This window comes from Leptopilina heterotoma, unplaced genomic scaffold, assembly GCF_015476425.1.
Source record: "Leptopilina heterotoma isolate Lh14 unplaced genomic scaffold, ASM1547642v1 Lhet_343, whole genome shotgun sequence".
In the NCBI taxonomy this organism is placed as follows: domain Eukaryota; kingdom Metazoa; phylum Arthropoda; class Insecta; order Hymenoptera; family Figitidae; genus Leptopilina; species Leptopilina heterotoma.
The window spans coordinates 560,962-581,352 of record NW_025111029.1 but is presented as its reverse complement, the minus strand read 5'-3'; the positions used below and the strand labels follow the sequence as shown (position 1 = coordinate 581,352).

Below are 20,391 nucleotides of genomic sequence, written 5' to 3'. Positions count from 1 at the left end.
ATAAAAATAATTTTAATTTTTCATTGAAATTATTTTAAAAGTAGTACAATTTCTCAAAAAAAAATAATTATTTGAAAAAAGGTAATAAAATTCGTTTTGCAAGAATTCAATTATTTTTATAAATAATATATCGATTATTCGGTAATTCATTTTTAAATCAAATTTCATTAGAAAATTTTGGAAGAATTCAATTATTTAAATTAAAAAATAAATAATTTATTGAATAGTTGAATGTTTGTTAAAATTGAATTTTCATAAAGAATTTTATCAACAAATTTTTAAATAATTGAATTTTTTTGACAAATTTTAACAGAAATTTTTAAGAATAATTACATTTTTTGAGGAATTCGATTAAAATTGTATTAAAAATAATTGCAATTTTGTAATGAGTTTTATTATTTTTAAAAATAATTACAATTTTCCCAAAAAGTTATTAAAATTTTTCTAAAATAATTGAATTTCTGAGAAGAATTTTATTATTATAAAGATACTTGAAATTTTGACAAGAATTTTTTTTCTAATTTTTAACATAATTGAATTTCTGCGAAGAATTTTATTACTTATGAAAATAATTTAATAATTCCAACGAATTTTATTCAAAAGATTATAAAAATAACTGAATTTCTGTGAAGAATTTTATTATTTATATAAATAACAGAATCCTTGCAACGAATTTTATTCAAGTTTATAAAAATAATTGAATTTCGGTGAAGAATTTTATTATTTATAAAAATAATTGAATTCTTGAAAAGAACATTGTTAAAGTTTTAAATAATTGAATTCTTGCGACGCATTTTATAAAAATCTTTTTAAATGATTGATATTTTTCAAAAAATTTTATGAAATGTATATTAAATAATTGAATTCCTGTGAAAATTTTATTACTTATGAAAATAATTGAATTATTTCGAAGACATTTATTTAAACTTTTGTAAATAATTGAATGCCTATGAAATTTTGATAAGAATTTTATTAAAATTTTTAAAAATAATTGAATTTCGAGAAGAATTTTTTTTTTATAAAGATAATTGAAATTTTGACGATAATTTTTTTTTTAATTTTTCGAACATAATTGAAGTTCTGCGAAGAATTATTATTACTTTTGAAAATAATTGAATTTCTGGAATCATTTGTAACTTTTCCGAAATTCAATTTTTTTTAGTATTTTTAACTAAAATTCTTCTGTCAATCTAGTAGTTATGAAAATTGTAAAAATTATTCATTAAATAATTTCTAAGTCATAATTTTATGATAGTTCTTGAAAAATTAAGTTATTTAGAAAGAAATTATTGTCAGAAATAAAAAAAATTGAAGGTTTTGTATTAAAATTCGTGGTAATTTCATAGTTTACGAGGCAAACAAAAAAAAAACATCAAAATTCAGAGTTTTCTTATGAATTTTAAAAATTCAATTTTTTCCAGTATTTTTACTAAAAATCCCTGACTTTTCCCTGAAAATTTTTCCGTTAAAGGATAAAAAAAATCTGTTCTAGGGTTAAAATTTTGTTTTCCAAATAAATATTTTTCAATTGTATTAAAATGTCTGTTGAATAACATTTCTATTCGAACCTAAAACAATTTTACAAAAAGATATTTCTTAAAATTTTTGTAAATATCTATACTTGTTAACACCATTTTCCTGCCTCAAGAAGTAAAATAAAAGGTTTTCTCTGTAAAGAGTATTTGATAAAGATCTAAGAAGTCGTAAATATTTTACGGAAGTCTTATTCAGAAACTACAATGCGCTTTCTGTTAAAAAAACCTTTAGGATCCACGTCAATATTGCATATAGCAAAAACAAAGCATTTTAAGTTTTGAAATCCTTCTCAGTCATGACACATGATGATGAAGAATTCCGTAGAGTAGAAAAATATCAATACTCAAAAACAGAATTTCAATTTCCACTTTTATACACGTGTGTAACAATATTTTAACTTTTAGCGTATTTATTCAGAATACATGTTTTTAAGTTCAGTAAATAAAGTTCTTAACTTGACAGGAGAAGTAGAATCAACATGCCTGAAATATGTTGCATTCTCTTCGTTTTTTAATTCCAGAAGAATTTATTAAATTATTATATAATTACTTTCAAGAATATTATTCTCTTTAAAATGTAAGTTACTTGCATTCATTAATATTCATTGTACTAGCAAAAGTTACATGCAAACTTCAGTATTTAAATTATTATTATTATTATTATTCTATGCAAATTACAAAATTTTTTATTTAATATCAACTTCACTTTCTGAATAATTTAAGTTTCAAAATTAATTAAAATTAGAAAAATATTCTCAAAATAATAAAGGTTACAAAAATTTTAACTTTTAAAATTAAAAAAAATTTCACTTATTTTCCATCTACAGGTTTGACACAAAAATTTAATTTTGTTTTTCTCTGATTTCCAGAAAACATTTTCACTTTTTCCCTGCCCCTAAAGAATATTCTGATTCAGTTTCAAAATTATCTGATACTCAAAAAAAATGTTCTATCGCATTTATTTACAAACTTCTTTAATAATTGTAAAATTATTCGAAAACATCAATAACTTCATTTTGAAATAAATATTTCATCATTATTATTTTTCCGTAAAAATTAAAATTTTCAAAAAAATTTCAAATACAAACCGTTTTGAAATTCAATAAATTATAAAAATATTCTTATAAAACATACAGAAATTGATCACTCCGAGTCTTTGATTTTTTCATGTTTTCTAATAATTAAAAATGACAGAGGGATAAAATCACAATTTTACATTATAAGAATATTTTTACTGTAACTTCTTCCAAATTATTTTCATCATTTTAATTCAATTATTATTTTCTACAATTTTTACCTAAAATTCTTCTTTAAATTAATTATTTTTAATAATTTTTGAAAAAGTTCTTTGTGAATTTTTTTCTTCAATTAAATATAAATATTTGAAAATAAAAATTGCAAATAATTTAAAAGAACATTCAATTAAACTTTTCCAAACAAAAAAAATTATACAGAATTGTCAGTTAAAAGTATGAAAAATTCAAATTTTCCAAGATTTTAATTTGAAACCTCTTCAAAATTCAATTACTTATGAAAATTAAGGTTACAATGCTTTTAATATTCAATTATTATCTAAAATTTTAACAGAAATTCATTTTTAAATCAGTTATTAGAAAATTCTAAGACAATTTATTCGATCATTTAAATACAAAAAATAAATAATTTATTGAATAATTTAATTTTGCTTAAAAATAAATTCTCATAAATAATTTTATCAAGAAATTTTTAAAAAATTAAATTCTTTAAGAAAATTTAAAAGAAACTTTTAAGAATAATTACATTTTTCGAGGAATTCGATTAAAATTGTATTAAAAGTAATTGAATCTCTGCGATGAGTGTTATTATTTATAAAAATAATTAAATTTTATTATACATTCAAATAATTGAATAATTGTGAAGAAACTTATAAGAAATTTGTAAATAATTGAATTCCTGTGAAATTTTTATTATTTATAAAAATAATTAAATGTTTGTGTAGAATTTTATCAAAATTTTTGTTTAAGTAATTGAATTCTTTTGGAAAAATTTATTAAAATAAATAATGAAAAGAAAAAAAATAGTCGATATTGAAAATCATTGAATGCGAATGGAGGAAAAATTTTGAAATAATTGAAATTTAATACAAATTTTTAATAATTGAATTTCTGCGAAAAAAAATTTATTACTTTGGAAATAGTTGAATTTCTCCAATAGTTTGTCACTTCTTCAAAATTTAATTTTTATTTAGTGTTTTTAACTAAAATTCTTCCTTAAATCAATTATTTTTAATAAATTTTGAAAAAGTTCTCTATGAATTTTCAAATCCCTTTGTTTACAATACAATTTTACGAAATTTCGATTATTCGAAAATTCTTCAATTCTCTTTCAAAAAAAATTACATCTACTAAATTGTTAGTTAAAAGTACGAAAAATTCCGAATTTCAAAAATTTTAATTTGAAAAAACTTTTCAAAATTCAATTATTTCTAAAAATTCACGCTATAATGCTTTTTATATTCAATTATTATATGAAATTCTAAGTAAAATTCAATTTTAAATCAATTTTTACTGGAAAATCCTACGAGAATTCAATTATTTAAATACAAAAATAAATAATTTATTGAATAATTCAATGTTTCTTAAATTTGAATTCTAATAAAGAATTTTATCAAAAAATTAAAATTGTATTAAAAATAATTGAAATTTTGCGATGATTTTTATTATTTATGAAAATAATTGAATTGCTGAAAAGAATTTTATTATTTATGAAAATTAAATTGAATTACTGAAGAAAATATTTTTAATGTTGAAAATAATTTAATTGCAGAAATTTAAAAAAAATTTGTAAATAATTTAATTCCTGTGGAATTTTTATTATTTATGAAAATTATTAAATCTTTGCCTAGAATTTCATTAACATTTTTTTTTATTTAATTGAATTCTATTGGATAATTTCATTAAAATAGTAGACATTGAAAATCATTGAATTGAAAAAAATTTTTGAAAATAATTAAAATTTTGTCAAGAATTTCATTCAAATTTTTGAAAATAAATTCTATTTTACGAGTAAAATTACAATGTTCAATAAAATATTTTCCGTAGTGACTGAGCATAACAGATTTCTATTAAAAACAGTGTCCAAAAATAAAAAGGATTTTATGAAATCATTATTAATATCACTTTATAATTCAGTTGTTTTTGAAAAAAACATTTTAATGTCAATTTCAAAGTAAATAAGTAATATTTCACGATAACTTTTTTAGCAAAATTTTAATTTTATTTAAAATTCCAAGCAAATAAGTAATATTTCTTGATAAAATTTTTATTACAATTTAAATAAAATTTCAAATTACTAAAAATTAATGAGACTGAAATATTGAGAGAAAACGAAGAGAATAGTTTTATTTCGAAATCGATGGAGATTTTTATATTGCAAACATTTGGAGGCTAGTGTTCTTTATTGGATGTATAAAAATAAAATATTTTGAAACTTTTATTTTAATTTACATTTAGAATCAACTATTCTTGGAACTTTTCTTTTTAGTAAACGTTTGTGTTTGAACTTTTGTACTTTTGAAACAAACAATTCTTGGAACTTTTGTACCAAAATCATCAATGTAACTAATATAATACCGCCGAGAGATAAATCTAAATAAAAAAAAAAATAAATAAAAAAAATAAAATAAAATAAAAAATAAAAAATAAAATAAAAAATAAAAATAAATAAATAAATAAAAATAAAAAAAATAAATAAATAAATAAAAAAAAAAATTATTAAAAAATAATAAATCTATATATTAATACTATTATATAAGGCTTGTTACGAGTTTTCGAAAATAATTTTAGAACTTGCTATTGTTCATATTTTCTTGATTAAGCTTTCAGAATATTTAATATTTAATAATAAAATATTCTTTAAATAACTTAAAAACTATTTTCTGTTTATGTTTTGGCTTCAAAATGCTACGAAAAATTGATAAACGGAAAAAACCTTTTAGAAACATTTCCCCATTTAATCTTATTTCTGCTTTTTTATAACAAAAATTTTGTTACTAATGTTAAATGTTTTTAAAAAAATGGATATTTTTGATTAAATAATTGAACTCTCGAGTATCACTGGAACAAACCTATAGTAATAAGTTTAATTCTTCATTTTTTTAAAAATTCAATTACAATTTCCAAATTCAAAATAATTTTTAAAAGTAAACAAATTATAAAATTCATTAAAATATAAAATTAATTTCAATAAAATTTGACAAAATTTCCAATTCTTTCAATTTTTTAAAATTATTTTCGAAAATACAATTATTTTTAAAAAATTTCAATTACATTTTTTCAAGAAAAAATTTTTTTCAGAATTTCTAAATTAAATTATTCAAAACTTCCAATACTTTTTGTTAAACAAAAATTTTAAAACATATTCTTCTTTATTTTTCCACAGGAATGTAATTAATACCTAATTTTTTAAAATAAAATTTTTTATATTTTTATACTTTTGCGTCCCTTAAATAATCAAAGAATTTAATTTAAAAAAATCTTTTAAAATTTAATTAATTCCTAAAATTTCTGTTATAACGCTTTAAATATTCAATAATTTTAACTGAAATTTTGTTTAAAATCAATTCTTATCAGAATTCAACTATACGAGAATTATGAATTATTAAAATTGAATAATTTTTGTCAATTCATAAAATAATGTATTTTCAAAAATACAATTATATTTATAGATCATTTTTAAAGATGAAAAAATAAAATTCTTTGAAATATATAAAATTTTAGAAAATTTCCAATTGTTTCAATTTTAAAAAAAATTATTTTCGGGATTTCAAGTATATCTTCAAAAAATTTTAATTACAAGTTTTCAAAAACCTAATTTTATTAAAGAATATTCAAATAAAATCCTTCAAATTTGAATCATTTTTGTAAAATAATTATTTAAATATTTATTGTTTGTTATTTCAAAGTAAAACCATTGATATAATAATAAGAAATTTAAATTATCTTAAAAAAATTATTCAAAAATAATTTGTAAAAAATATGTTCATATAGTTATTTTTTACATTATAAAAATTAAATTTATTTTCATTGAATACAAAGAAAGTGGAATTTTGTTGCATTTGAAGAAAATTTGTAAAAATTACACTATTCGAGGTCTGGATATTTGTACAATAAATTAATTAAAATTTGAATCAATGAAAGTTGAAATAAATTGAATTTTGAAATGAATTCAGTTTTCAGTTGATTCAATTGACGGTAAATTGAAATTTTTATCTCTCGCATTGAAATTATTGAAATAATTTTAAAAATGTGATAAATTTCTATGAATTAAAATTTAAATTCACAGGAAAAAAAAGTCTGACTCCGTTTACACCTTTAAATTAAAATATAAATAAATGTATAAATAATGCTTATAGATTCAAATCCGAAACGATGAAATGAAAGCTTCAATAAGATTAGAATATTTGGAAATCAATATCGTTTGAAATTTCACATTAAATTAAATTTAGAAACGATCAAAATTTGGATAAATTGATATATAAATGTATAAAGCAACTGAATTTGATATTGATTAAAAATTTGCATATTTATAGTTATTGAAATTTGAAATTCGATTAAAGTTTTAAATTAATATGACCCTAAAGTTTTAAACGTCCAAATGAGAACGAAATTTATTTATTTCTTCTGTAAATTCAAATGTTTATCGCAATAATATTGCTTTAGGCATTCAAAATATAAATTATAGGGGAGGGTGGTCCCATACCCGACCCCCTTATGTTTCTCAAAGATGGTACCACAAAATTGAATTGCTGCAACGAATTTTATTATTCATGAAAGAATTTAAATATTTATAAAAATAATTTAATTCTTGCGAAGAGTTTTATAAAAAATTTTAAATAATTGATTTCTTTCGACTAATTTTATGCAAATTCGAAATATAATTAATTGAATTCCTGAGAAATTTTTATTATTCATGAAAAGAATTGAATTCTTATCCAAGATTTTTACAAAAATTTTTTAAATAATTGAATTCTTCTGATGAATATTGTTATTTATGAAAATAATTATTGAATTTTGCAAAGAATTTTATTAAAATGCCTCAAAATAATTGAATTTTAGGAAATAATTTTTGTATTTATCTACATAATTAAATTCTTTCGAAGAATTTTATTAAAATTTAAAAGAATAATTGAAATATTTCAAAAAAAATTAATTAGAATTGCATTTAAAATAATTGAATTCTTTCGAACAATTTTATTAAAATATTTGAAAATCATTGAAATCCTGTGAAAAATTCTCATATTTTTGTAAATAATTGAATTGTTCCAAAGAATTTAAAAAAAACATTTTTTTAAATAATTGATTTTTCAGAGGAATTGAAAATAAATTTTTAAGAATAATAACATTTTTTTGAGCAAATCCTGTAAAATTGGATTAAAAATAATTGAAATTCTGCGATGCATTTTATAATTTATGAAAATAATTGAATAGATGCAAAGAATATTTTTTAAATTTCCAAAAATAATTGAATTCTTGAGAAAAATTTTATTATTTATGGAAATAATTGAATTCTTGCTATCGATTTTATTACAATTTCTTTAACTGATTGAATTTCCAAGAAAAAAATTTATTACTTTTAAAAATAATTGAATTCTTGTGATGAATATTGTTATTTATGAAAATAATTGATATTTGCAAAGAATTTTATTAAAATGCCTGAAAATAATTGAATTTTCAGGAATAATTTTGTTATTTATCTTTAATAATAGAATTCTTGGAAAGAATTTTTATTAAAATTTTATTAAAATCTAAGAGACTAATTGAATTATTTCATTAAAAAAATTAATTAAAATTCTATTTAAAATAATTGATTTCTTTCAAACAGTTTTATTAAAATATTTGAAAGTATAATTGAATTCCTGTGAAAAATTCTAATATTTTTATAAATAATTGAATTCTTCCAAAGAATTTAAAAAAAAACATTTTTTCAAAATAATTGATTTTTTCGAGGAATTGAAATTAAATTTTCAAGAATAATTACATTTTTCGAGGAATTCGATTAAAATTGTATAAAAAATAACTAAAATCCTTTGTTGAATTTTATTATTTAGAAAAATAATTAAAATCTTCCCAAAAATTTTATTAAAATTTTCAAAAATAATTGAATTCAAGAGAAGAATTTTATTATTTATGAGAATAATTGAATTCTTGTGAAAAAATTTATTTGTGATAATAATTGAATTTTTTGATTAATTAATTTAAAATAGTATTAAAAATAATTTAAAATCTTCGAAGAGTTTTATTCTTTAGGAAAATAATTGAATTATTATGAAGAATTGTATAAAAAAATTTGTTAAATAATTGATTTTTTTGAAATTTTTTTAAAAATACTATTTTAAATTAATTGAATTTCTGTGGAAATTTTATTATTTATGAAAATAATTGATTTTTGGATGAATTTTATCAATCTTTTTTGAATAATTGAATTCTTTTGCAAAATTTTATGAATGTACTAGATATTGAAAATAGAATTTCGAATTATTTTTTGAAAATAATTGAATCGTTTTAAAGAATTTTATTATAATTTTTAAGAACAGTTTTTTTTATTTCTAGTATTAGCGAATATAAAGTAGTGAAATTTTCAAAAAAAAAAAAAAATAATTTGAAATATTTAAGTATAAAATTATTCATTATATAATTTATAAGAAATCCCTGAAGTTAGCGTCGAAAATTACTATTTAAGGTTTTTAGAGTTGAAAATGACACTAAATTCTTCACCTCTTTCATTTCCCTCGGGAGTTAAAAAATTTTTCCAGAATACATTTTTAACTTAAAACCTTCGAAAAAGTATTTATTTTTTTTATTTGGCTCATCGTCGATGACAACTTCAGTAACGTTTTATAAATAATAATTTTATGATAGTTCTTCAGGAATTAAGTTATTGAAAATAAATTATTTGTCAGAAATGGAAATCATTGAAGGTTTTATGTTAGAATTGGTGGTAATTTACTAATTTACGAGGCAGATAAAAACAAAACACGAAAATTCAGAAGTTTCTTATGAATTCTATAAATTTCCTCCAGTACTTTTAATAAAAATCCCCGACTTTTCCCTGATGAATTTTACTTTCCCCAAATTTTCCCTGACGAATTCTACTTTCCCTGACTTTTCGGTGTTGACATAGGTCAGGAAGACCTGTGTCAACCCCGAACAACAATTCAATAATAAACAAAAGCCGTGGATTGAAAAAAAGGAACTCTCTCGAAGTATTGTAGCCACCTGACGGCTAGTAAAGTCAACGCATTGTAATTCCACTCCTCGAGTAAAGAACAATACCGTGTTAAATCCTACAGACATCAAATAAAAAAAAGAATTCCTTTCCTCTAACTCTATTTAGAAAAAGGTGTTTTAAAAATACCATTTCACCCAGTCGGCGAATTTTAATTCAAAAAGAAAAAAATCCCAACTTGCCACTATTGATTATACACCGTTAAAAAAAAACATTTTGTTTTTCAATTGCCAATGTGTTCTCGTAACTAATCGATCATCTTTCACTTAGAACCGAAAGAGAGAAGAAATGCTGAAAGTGAATTGAAAAATCATTGCAATGTTTTGTACCATGTCTGCTCCTAGATCCTTCATGTCACAGTAAAGAAAGAGATCCCCTGGCGGCTTCATCCAGCCTGTGTTTGCTCCCTGTCCGTATCCCACACCGAAACTCTCCACCGTTTCCAAGGCTCTTTCGGGCCCCGTCACCTCCGAGAAATTCACAGTGAAACCGCCCGTCTTGGTGCCGGGCTACACCACACAAATTAAGAAGAAAAAAAAATCCACTCTCTCTCTCTGTTTGCACTTGTTTCTTAGGGCAATATTCTCGGGCCGCTAGTCGCCGTTGCCAGTAGTCAATGTTATGATTCCTGTCATTTAATAAACTGTCAGTTTGACAAAAATAAATCAACTCGAGAGGAGGGCGAATTATTGGAGGAAGAATTATTGGCGCGACTGTAGGGAAAGGGTGCGGCATCCAACAGAGTCGGCACTGCCCACTCCCCGATGATTTTCTCTCTCTGTTTCCGCTCGGCAAACACCCACTCTCTCTCTCTCTCTCTCTCTCTCTCTTCGCCTCTATAGCATGACACTATCTGCCAGTGGCCTCACTTCACCGAGACGAAACGAAACGAAACGCTACCGCGCACCTTTTCCCTCGTTCAAAAACTCGCTAGCTGCATGCAGAGGCGGTGCAGGTACGTAACATCCACTCCGGCCTGGCGACTGCCCAGAGTTACTCAAAATGTCAAACAATTTCCCCCCTTTTTACTCTCTTTCTATTCAATTTTTACCCAAAATTTTCTCCCCCAAAAAAACAACTTTCAACACCTTTGAACACCTCCAAACACTTTAAAACACCTTAAAACCCCTTCAAATTAACACTTGGTATTATTTTTGTGTATTTTTTTTTGACGTTTCTCCTTTAGAGAAGGCAGGTCAATACTTCCGACGGAAAAAAATGACACAGCCCCTAAAAAGTTTCTTTTTCAACAACTAATAATTTTGTTTCTCTCTCTCTTTAAAATTTTTTTTTGTGTTTAAAAAATCGAGAGTTTTTCGCGAAGCCGTCTCTCACTCGAATTTTGTTCGCCGGCCTGCCTGTTGGATGGAGACTGCTCGCGGCGAAACAAAGAACGACGCTCGAACACTTGGCGCCAGCTGCTGGACACTGACAGAACAACAACTGTGTGGAGAGAGAGATCCATCGTGTGTTTTTAGTCTTGCTCTATACTCTCTCTAATACACACATGCGATGAGAGAAGCAAGAGCCGATATAGAGGAAAATGACGCAGAGCATTTGCGCGCACCTTTCAGCAAAAAAAACAGAAGGAGAGAAACAGAGAGAAAGAGGGAGACAACTTTTCCTGTTTCTACATTTTACATCTTCTTCTACTACTTATACTCTCCCTTCGTTGTATTATTGCGTGCGGAACCTTTTCTTTTTTACTAAAATCGAATCGAAAAAACTAAAAACCTATACCTATTTTCGTTTATTATTTTATATCTTTATATTATCGATTTGCGAACTGGATGGAAAAAACAAAATAATAACTCTTTAGGAATGCGGACCAACAATTGATGCAATATTACAAAAGTGGATTTTTACAACGAATTTATTTCTAAGAATTCAAAATTTAGATCTATTGCAAAAAATTTGAAAATTTTAAGGATGGCTCAGGCATCATAGATAGTTAGTCCCCTTTTCTCGTTTTGACCCTTTTTGATCCCTTTTTTCAATTTTATCACCATTTTCATTTTTTTTTTATGATTTGTCTCCTTTACTCCTTTTTTTGCTGATTTGTACCCTTTTTCTAATAAAGAAGTTTTTCTCTAATTTTAAAAATCTTTTTCAATGCGCAATCATAAAATTTAGACCCACTGCTATAAAATTCAGTGGGTTTTATTTTTCATTTAGATTATTAACACCACAAATATTCAAATACTATTCGACTGGGAGTGATCGCCTTCTTCATGTTTTGTAATAATTTAAATTACCATAAAATTTTTCAAAAAAAAGTTAATTATTTACAAAAATCCTAATAAAATCCTTCGCAAGAATTCAATTATTTTTAAAAGTAGTAAAATTTCTCAAAAAAAATTCAATTATTTAAAAAAAAATGTAATAAAATTCGTTTTTCAAGAATTCAATTATTTTTATAAATAATAAATCGATTATTCGGTAATTCATATTTAAATAAATTTTTATTAGAAAATTTTGGAAGAATTCAATTATTTAAATTGAAAAATAAATAATTTATTGAATAATTGAATGTTTGTTAAAATTGACTTCTCATACAGAATTTTATCAACAAATTTTTAAATAATTGAATTCTTTCGACGAATTTTAATAAAATTTTTAAAAATAATTACATTTTTCGAGGAATTCGATTAAAATTGTATAAAAAATAACTAAAATCCTTCGTTGAGTTTTATTATTTAGAAAAATAATTAAAATCTTCCCAAAAATTTGATTAAAATTTGTCTGAAATAATTGAATTTCGGAGAAGAATTTTATTACTTTTGAAAATAATTTAATTCTTCCAACGAATTTTATTCAAGTTTATAAAAATAACTAAATTTCTGCGAAGAATTTTATTATAAATAAAAATAATTGAATTCTTGAAAAGAACTTTGTTTAATTTTTGTTAAACAATTGAATTCTTGAAAAGAACTTTGTTTAATTTTTGTTAAACAATTGAATTCTTGAGACGAATTTTAAATAAATCTTTTTAAATAATAATTGATATTTTTCAAAAAATTTTATGAAATTTTGTACTTTAAATAATTGAATTCCTGTGAACATTTTATTACTTATAAAAATAATTGAATTTCAGTGAAAAATTTTATTATTGATAAAAATAATTGAATTCTTGCAACGAATTTTATTCAAGTTTATAAAAATAACTGAGTTTCTGCGAAGAATTTTATTATTTATATAAATAATTAAATTCTCGATACGAATTTTATTTAAGTTTATAAAAATAATTGAATTTTGGTGAAGATTTTTATTATTTATAAAAATAATTGAATTCTTGAAAAGAACTTTGTTAAATTTTTTTAAATAATTGAATTCTTGCAACGAATTTTATAAAAATCTTTTTAAATAATTGATATTTCTTGAAAAACTTTATGAAATGTATATTAAATAATTGAATCTCTGTGAAAATTTTATCAGTTATGAAAATAATTGAATTAATTCGAAGAAATTTATTAAAAAGTTTGTAAATAATTGAATTCCTGTGAAATTTTGCCAAGAATTTTATGAAATTTTTTTTAAATAATTGAATTCTTGCAACGAATTTTATTCAAGTTTATAAAAATAACTGAATTTCTGCGAAGAATTCTATTATTTATAAAGATAATTGAAATTTCGACAAGAATTTTTAAAAAATTTAAAATAACTGAATTTCTGCGAAGAATTTTATTATTTATAAAAATAATTGAATTCTTGATACGAATTTTATTCAAGTTTATAAAAATAATTGAATTTCGGTGAAGAATTTTATTATTTATAAAAATAATTGAATTTCTGGAATCATTTGTAACTTTTCAAAAATTCAATTATTTTAGTGTTTTAATTAAAATTCTTCTATCAATCTAGTATTTATGAAAATTGTAAAAATTATTCATTAAATAATTTATAAGTCATAATTTTATGATAGGGGCTGTCCATAAATTACGTAAGACATTTTTCTGAATTTTCCCTGACTTTTCCCTGAATTCCCTGACCTGTAGCAACCCTGACATGATTCAAATTTTTTTGTCATATCGCCTCTATAATGTAAAAAAATTGACTTTTTTTTAAACAAATAAGAATTTAAAAATTTTTTTTTTGAATAAAATAGGGAAAGTAGAATTGCTCAGGGAAAAGTCAGGAATTTATACTGGAAAAAATTTAATTTTTAGAATTCAAAACAAAATTTTCAATTTTAATGTCTTATTTGTTTGCCTCATAAACTAGGAAATTACCACGAATTCTAATACAAAACTTTTAACTTTTTCTATTTTTAACAGTAATTTTTTTTTGAAATAACTTAATTCTTAAAGAATTATCACAAAATTATTACTAATAAATTATTTAATGAATAATTTTACTTAAATATTTCAAAAGTAATTGAATTTTCACAGAGTTGCGGTTACAATTTTCATAAATAAATGAACTTCAAACGGTTTTAAATTGAAAATTTTATAAAATTTCAATTTTGCATGAATTTAATTAGAATTTTAAAGAACTTTGGATTTTTGAAAATTTTCTATAATTCAAATTCTTCTGAAATTAGTTAAATTTTTTAATATGTATTTATTTAATTAATAAAAATAATGAATTTTTAGAAAATTTTTAATTAAAAACACTAAAAAAAATTGAATTTTGGAGATGTTACAAATAATTGCAATTATTATGTTCAAACATTTTTAAAAATTCTCGTCAAAATTTCAATTATCTTTATAAATAATAAATTCTTCTCCTCAATTCAATTATTTTCAAAAATTTTCCTCAATTCAATGGTTTTCAATATCTATGCCAGTTTAATAAAATTTTCCAAAAGATTTCAATAATTTAAAAAATTTTTTGAGAAAATTCTACGCAAAATTTTATTATTTTCACGAATAATAAAAATTTTCCAAGGAATTCAATTATTTACATATTTTTAAAAATTTCTTGTCAATAATTCAATTATTTTCAAGAACAATAAAATTTTTTCACAGGGTTTCAATTATTTTTATAAATAATAAAACGCATCGCAAAATTTAAATTACTTATAATATAATTTTAATCGAATTCATGAAAAAGAACTTTTTGAAAAATTATTAAAAATAATTGATTTAAAAAAGAATTTTAGTTAAAAATTGTAGAAAATAATAATTGAATTAAAATGATGAAAATAATTTTAAAGAAGTTACAGTAAAAATATTCTTATAGTAAAAAATAATCTCTAAATTTGTATTAGTAAAAATGTTTACTAATTTGAATTAGTGACTGACTTTTTGCTTTTGAATTAGTAAATGTTGCTAATAATTAATAGAAATTTGTATTCGGTCATCTGCATGTTTCTTAATAATATTTTTATAAGTTATTGATTTTCAAGAAGGCTTGAATTTGAACATTTTTGAAAATCTTAATTGATATGAAAAATAATAATAATTAATTATATTTATTTAAATTAAAATTATTGATGTTTTCGAATAATTTTACAATTAAAGAAATTCGTATACTACATTTTTGGAACAACTCTAAATTTCATAAGCTAAGTTTAAATATATTTATTTGCCAAATTATTACAACATAGTAATTTTGGGAATAATTTTGTTTTAATTACTTTTATATTTTCATGTGCATATTTCTTTGACAAAGTATTAAACATGTGTTCAAAGATAAGAAAGATAGGAATATAATAGAATTATTTATTTCAAGATAATTAATTTACATAAAAAATTTCCAATGTAACAGAGGGGGAATTAAGACAGGTTACATAATAAATTGCCTAACCTTTTAAATTATTAAGAATAATGATAGTATATTCGGTACAAAAATAAAGCTTTTTTTAAAAAAAAAATTAGGAGAAACTGCTCTTTAATGGATAAATTCCTACAAGTGATAGTTGTAAATAATTGAATTCTTGTAAAATTCTTATTATTTATGAAAATAATTAAATATTTGAATAAAATTTTATTAAATTTATTTTTTTAAATAATTGAATTCTTTTCGAAAATTTTATTAAAATAGTAGATAATATTGAAAATCATTAAATTGAAAAAATTTTTTTAAAGTAATTGAAATTTTTCCAAGAGTTTTAATAAAATCTTTGAAAATAATTCAACTTTCGGAGTCATTTGTAACTTCACCAAAATTCAATGTCAGTTCAATTATTATTTTCTAAAATTTGTAATAATTTCAGAATTCTTCTTCAAAACAATTATTTTCAATAATTCTTGAAAAAGTTCTTTAAAAATTTTCAAATCAATTTGTTTAAAATTCAATTTTATGAAATTCCGATTATTTTGAAGTTTTTCAATGAAATATTTTTTAGGAAATAAAAACTTCAAATATAATTTTAAAAAAAAATTGAATTAAACTTTTTCAAAAAAATTAAATTTTTCAGAATTGTTAGTTGAAAGTATGAAAAATGTTAATTTTCAAAGATTTAAAATTTTTAATTTGAAACCTTTTCAAAATTTAATTATTTCTAAAAATTTCTGCTATAATGCTTTTAATATTCAATTATTAGAAAAAACTTTAACTATAACCTTAATTTTGAAATCAATTTTTTATTAAAAAATTCTACGAGAACTTAATTATTTAAGTACAAAGCTTAATAATTTATTGAATAATTGAATGTTTATGTTTTTGACGAATATTATTAAAATTTTTAAGAATGATTTCATTTTTTGTGGAATAATAATAATAATAATAATAATAATAATAATAATAATAATAATAAATAATTGAAATAATTAAATTATTGCAAAGAAATTTTAAAAAATATGTAAATAATAATTGAATTCCTGGGAAATTTTTATTATTTATGAAATTAATTAAATATTTGCGTAAAATTTTAAAATTTTATTAAAATTTCTAATTAAATTCATAGAAAATTGAAATTTTACAAAATTTTAAATTAAAACCTTTTGTAGTTGATCTATTTATGTAAATTGTAAACGCAACTCTTAAAATTGAATTAATTTTAAAATATTTTAGTAAAAATATTCATTAAATAATTGCTAAGTAATAATAAATTTATTTCATTGTATACTCTTTTAAAGAGTCTTTACAAATTCCATAACAAAACTCTTTTGCTTAATAGCTACATGAACATCACAAACTAACAACTAAAACTTATTTAAAATAATTTTTAAGTAATAATTTTATAATAGTTCCTCAAGAATTATGTTATTTGAAAAGAAATTATTGCCAGAAATAGAAACGTTGATCAACGTTGTGAACATCAACTTCGTTCCATTAGATTAATTTTGAAATAAGTAAAAAAAAAATTTTAATTTCGAGTTTTCTTAAACTTTAAATTATTCCTTAAATATTTAGTTTATTTTTATGTTCTCAGCCTTATTTTAAAATGAACAATTTGACACAAAATCGTATTGAAAGAACTTCAATTAAATTTTTCTCTTTTTGAAACATTAAAATCGACAAATGTAAAAAAATAAATCTTTAATAACCGAATTCGTTTAATTATTAAAAATCGAAAAATTGATTGTTCATGTTCAGTACCAGAATCAAATGTGCGTTATTTAAAACCCACAGTTTACAATATTCATTGATCAATTTAATTAACATTCGCAAATGAACGAACAACTGTCAGGGGTATTTCATTGAAAATTCTGATATTGCCAAATCACAAAATTTTCAATGATTTTTAATTGCTCAATTTCAAAATTTGCGAGGAAATATTTCTGCCAGTTGTTTATTCGACCATTTTGAATTTCGGTCAAACGATTTATTTATAAATAAAATTATTTATAATTTATAAATAAAAGTTTGGTGTTTTAACAATTCTATCAAATGTAACGACTCATGTTTAGAATTTACTATCCTTAAATATTATGTTTACTCTTATTTTACATGCGCACTAACACTAGAAATTGCGCCAATACCCCTCGTTTTATTGTCGCAAATAATAGTTTATTTTCTAAAATGCATCATTCAAACTTCTTTCTTCTTTAGTCAGTAAAAGCAATATATTGAACTTGTGAAAAAATGAGTTGAAAAAAAGTCAGGTTTATTCATTAGAATAAAATTGTCATTTGACAGAATTTTATTAAATAAAATATTTTATTTATACAATATTTTAATGTTCCTAAAGTTTCGAACGTTCACATGAACGACGATATTTCTATTGCTTCTTTTAATTTGAATTTTATTTAAAAAATATTGATTCTATAATTAAAAAATTATTTTAACTATAAATAAATAATCGCAATTCCATTATTTTTTCATTTCAGTTTAGTAATTTTTAAAAATGTTGTAGAATAGAAAAATATTTCTTTCATTTGAACGTTCAAAACTTTAGGAAAATATATTTTATTAAATAGAATGAATTTACATACTTCTAGTCGAATTTTTACTTTTTCAAATTAATTTTTAAGACAATTATTCTTTAAAATTAAATTCTTATATATTCTTAACTGACTTCCAAAGAATTCTTTCAAATAAAAATTGTAATAATAAAAATTAGATGAAATGAAACTTTTTACATTTCAATTTAATTAATTAATTAAAATATAAATTCGATTTAAAAAATTCTATTAAATTCTGCCAAACAAAAATTCGTTCAAATAAAGTTTTTCATTTTCAGGTCTCGAATATTATGACTTTTTCGATTTTCTTCGAATATTTTCCAAAAATCCGTCTTTTTTCAATTTATTTTAAAAAATGTTTTAAATTTAAAAATTTTTTTTAAAATTAATTAATTAAAATATAAATTCGATTTAAAAAATTCTATTAAATTCTGCCAAATAAAAATTCGTTCAAATAAAAATTTCCACTTTCAGGCCTCAAATATTATGACTTTTTCGAGTTTCTTTAAATATTTTCCAAAAATCCGTCTTTTTCGATTTATTTTAAAAAATTTTTTAAAATTAATTAATTGAAATATAAATTCGATTTAAAAAATTCTATTAAATTCTGCCAAACAAAAATTACTTCAAATAAAAATTTCCATTTTCAGGTCTCGAATATTATGACTTTTTCGACTTTCTTCGAATATTTTCAAAAAATCCGACTCTTTTCGACTTATTTTAAAAAATTGCGACTTTTCAGACTTTTCTTTCAAATATTGCAACAGAATACCAAATTTTAGGAGAAAATTCAAATAAATTGAAATTTTCATGAATTAATGAAGAAATAATAAAAATTTATAGAAATTGAAAATATAATTTGAACTCACCTGTCCATTTCGAAATTGTTGTTGCTGTTGTTGCTGGTGATGAAATAAAGCGACTTGTTGCTGAGCAGTCATCTGATTGTTCAAATAGACAAGATGTTCTGCACTTGGATTTGCACTCTGAAAAGTTAAGTCAAATTTATCAGTAACTAATAAAATAATGTTCCTTTTTAATTCAAATTTATCTTCCATTTATACGGGTGATTAAATTTAAAATGACATTTTTTTGTCCTAGCAAAAGAAACGGAAGTACAAATCTGTATTAAATGAATAATAAATCTAAAAATTATCAGATATTCAATACTTTAAATTTTGAAAATGATATTTTCCATAATTTATGTTTTCTAAAATAACAATAATTTCGTTTTTCTAATCGAATTAGATTTAAAAATAGGTGAATCAAAGCGAATTTTAAAGTACACAAGTTATTTATAAAACTTGAAAAGTTACTTCCACATTTAAAAAAAAATAAGACTATCTTTACAATTTTTGGTTTTTAAAATACATTTAAAAGAATGTCTTACTTTCCAAAATTTTAGATTTTTAAAAATTTAGTTAATATGGACAAAAAATGTTCAATAAAAGCTCAAAAGATGCGTTAAAAAAAACTCAACAAAATTAGGGAAAACAATTATAGGTGTCCTAACATTTTTTTTAAAGTTATAGGCAAGAAACGTTTTTTTTGAAAAATTAAAAATTGCAAAAAATATAGTTAAACTTAATTAAGAGGTTACATGGGTCAAAACCTTCAGAAAATGCATGTTTTTTTTGAATAATTTTTTTTTATAAAATAAACAAATTTTTTTATCTGAACACATTGATATCTGAAAGTACATTATAAAATAAGTAATTAATTGTTAAAAAACATTAAAAATTAGGCTCGTTCTCGTGATTGAACGAAGAATTTTAAAGAAATTTAATTTTGTATCTTTTATAGTGTATTTTGTCAAAAGATTTAAATTTGAAATCTTGTCAAAATTCAATTACTTCTAAAAATTCATGCTATAACTAGCCAAACTATCCGCGCGCAAGCGCGCGGGAATGTTGTATGGGGCTGCTTATTTTAAACAATTTAAAAAATTTTAAAGAAATAATTATTATAACCTAACAAAGAGATTTAACTAACTAAAATTCAAATAATTTCACTCAATGGTCTCAATTTAAATAGAATTTACATTACTAGACTTAAACTATGGCTAGAACAATTACAATTAGTATCTGGGTCATCTTTTGCATTGCTTATTTTAAAAAGCCATTTTAAATTAAATACTTTTTAAAGAAATAATAATTATTACACACTGAAAAAAGTTTTTCTTGAAATAGCGATAAGTTTCTCTAGAATAACGAAAGTATTAATTGAAGCACTGAATAATTTCGCTACTAAAGTGAAATCTGTAGTTCATCCAGCTAAATATTTTTTGCCGTGCATAACGA

At 21.3% G+C, this 20,391-nt stretch overlaps 1 protein-coding gene across 3 annotated transcripts in view; it reads right to left on the bottom strand.

Moving 5' to 3' along the window:
- Positions 1-20,391, bottom strand: part of LOC122505124 (maternal protein pumilio) — a 208,270-nt gene that overhangs the window by 163,803 nt on the left and 24,076 nt on the right. For 2 of the 3 annotated variants that reach the window (XM_043616585.1, XM_043616586.1), the window contains exon 4: positions 18,961-19,077. In XM_043616585.1, the coding sequence (XP_043472520.1) occupies positions 18,961-19,077 (117 nt within the window). Of the gene's footprint in view, positions 1-10,129; positions 11,176-18,960; positions 19,078-20,391 lie in introns of those variants that run through there. The other variant, XM_043616587.1, reaches the window with a different exon arrangement.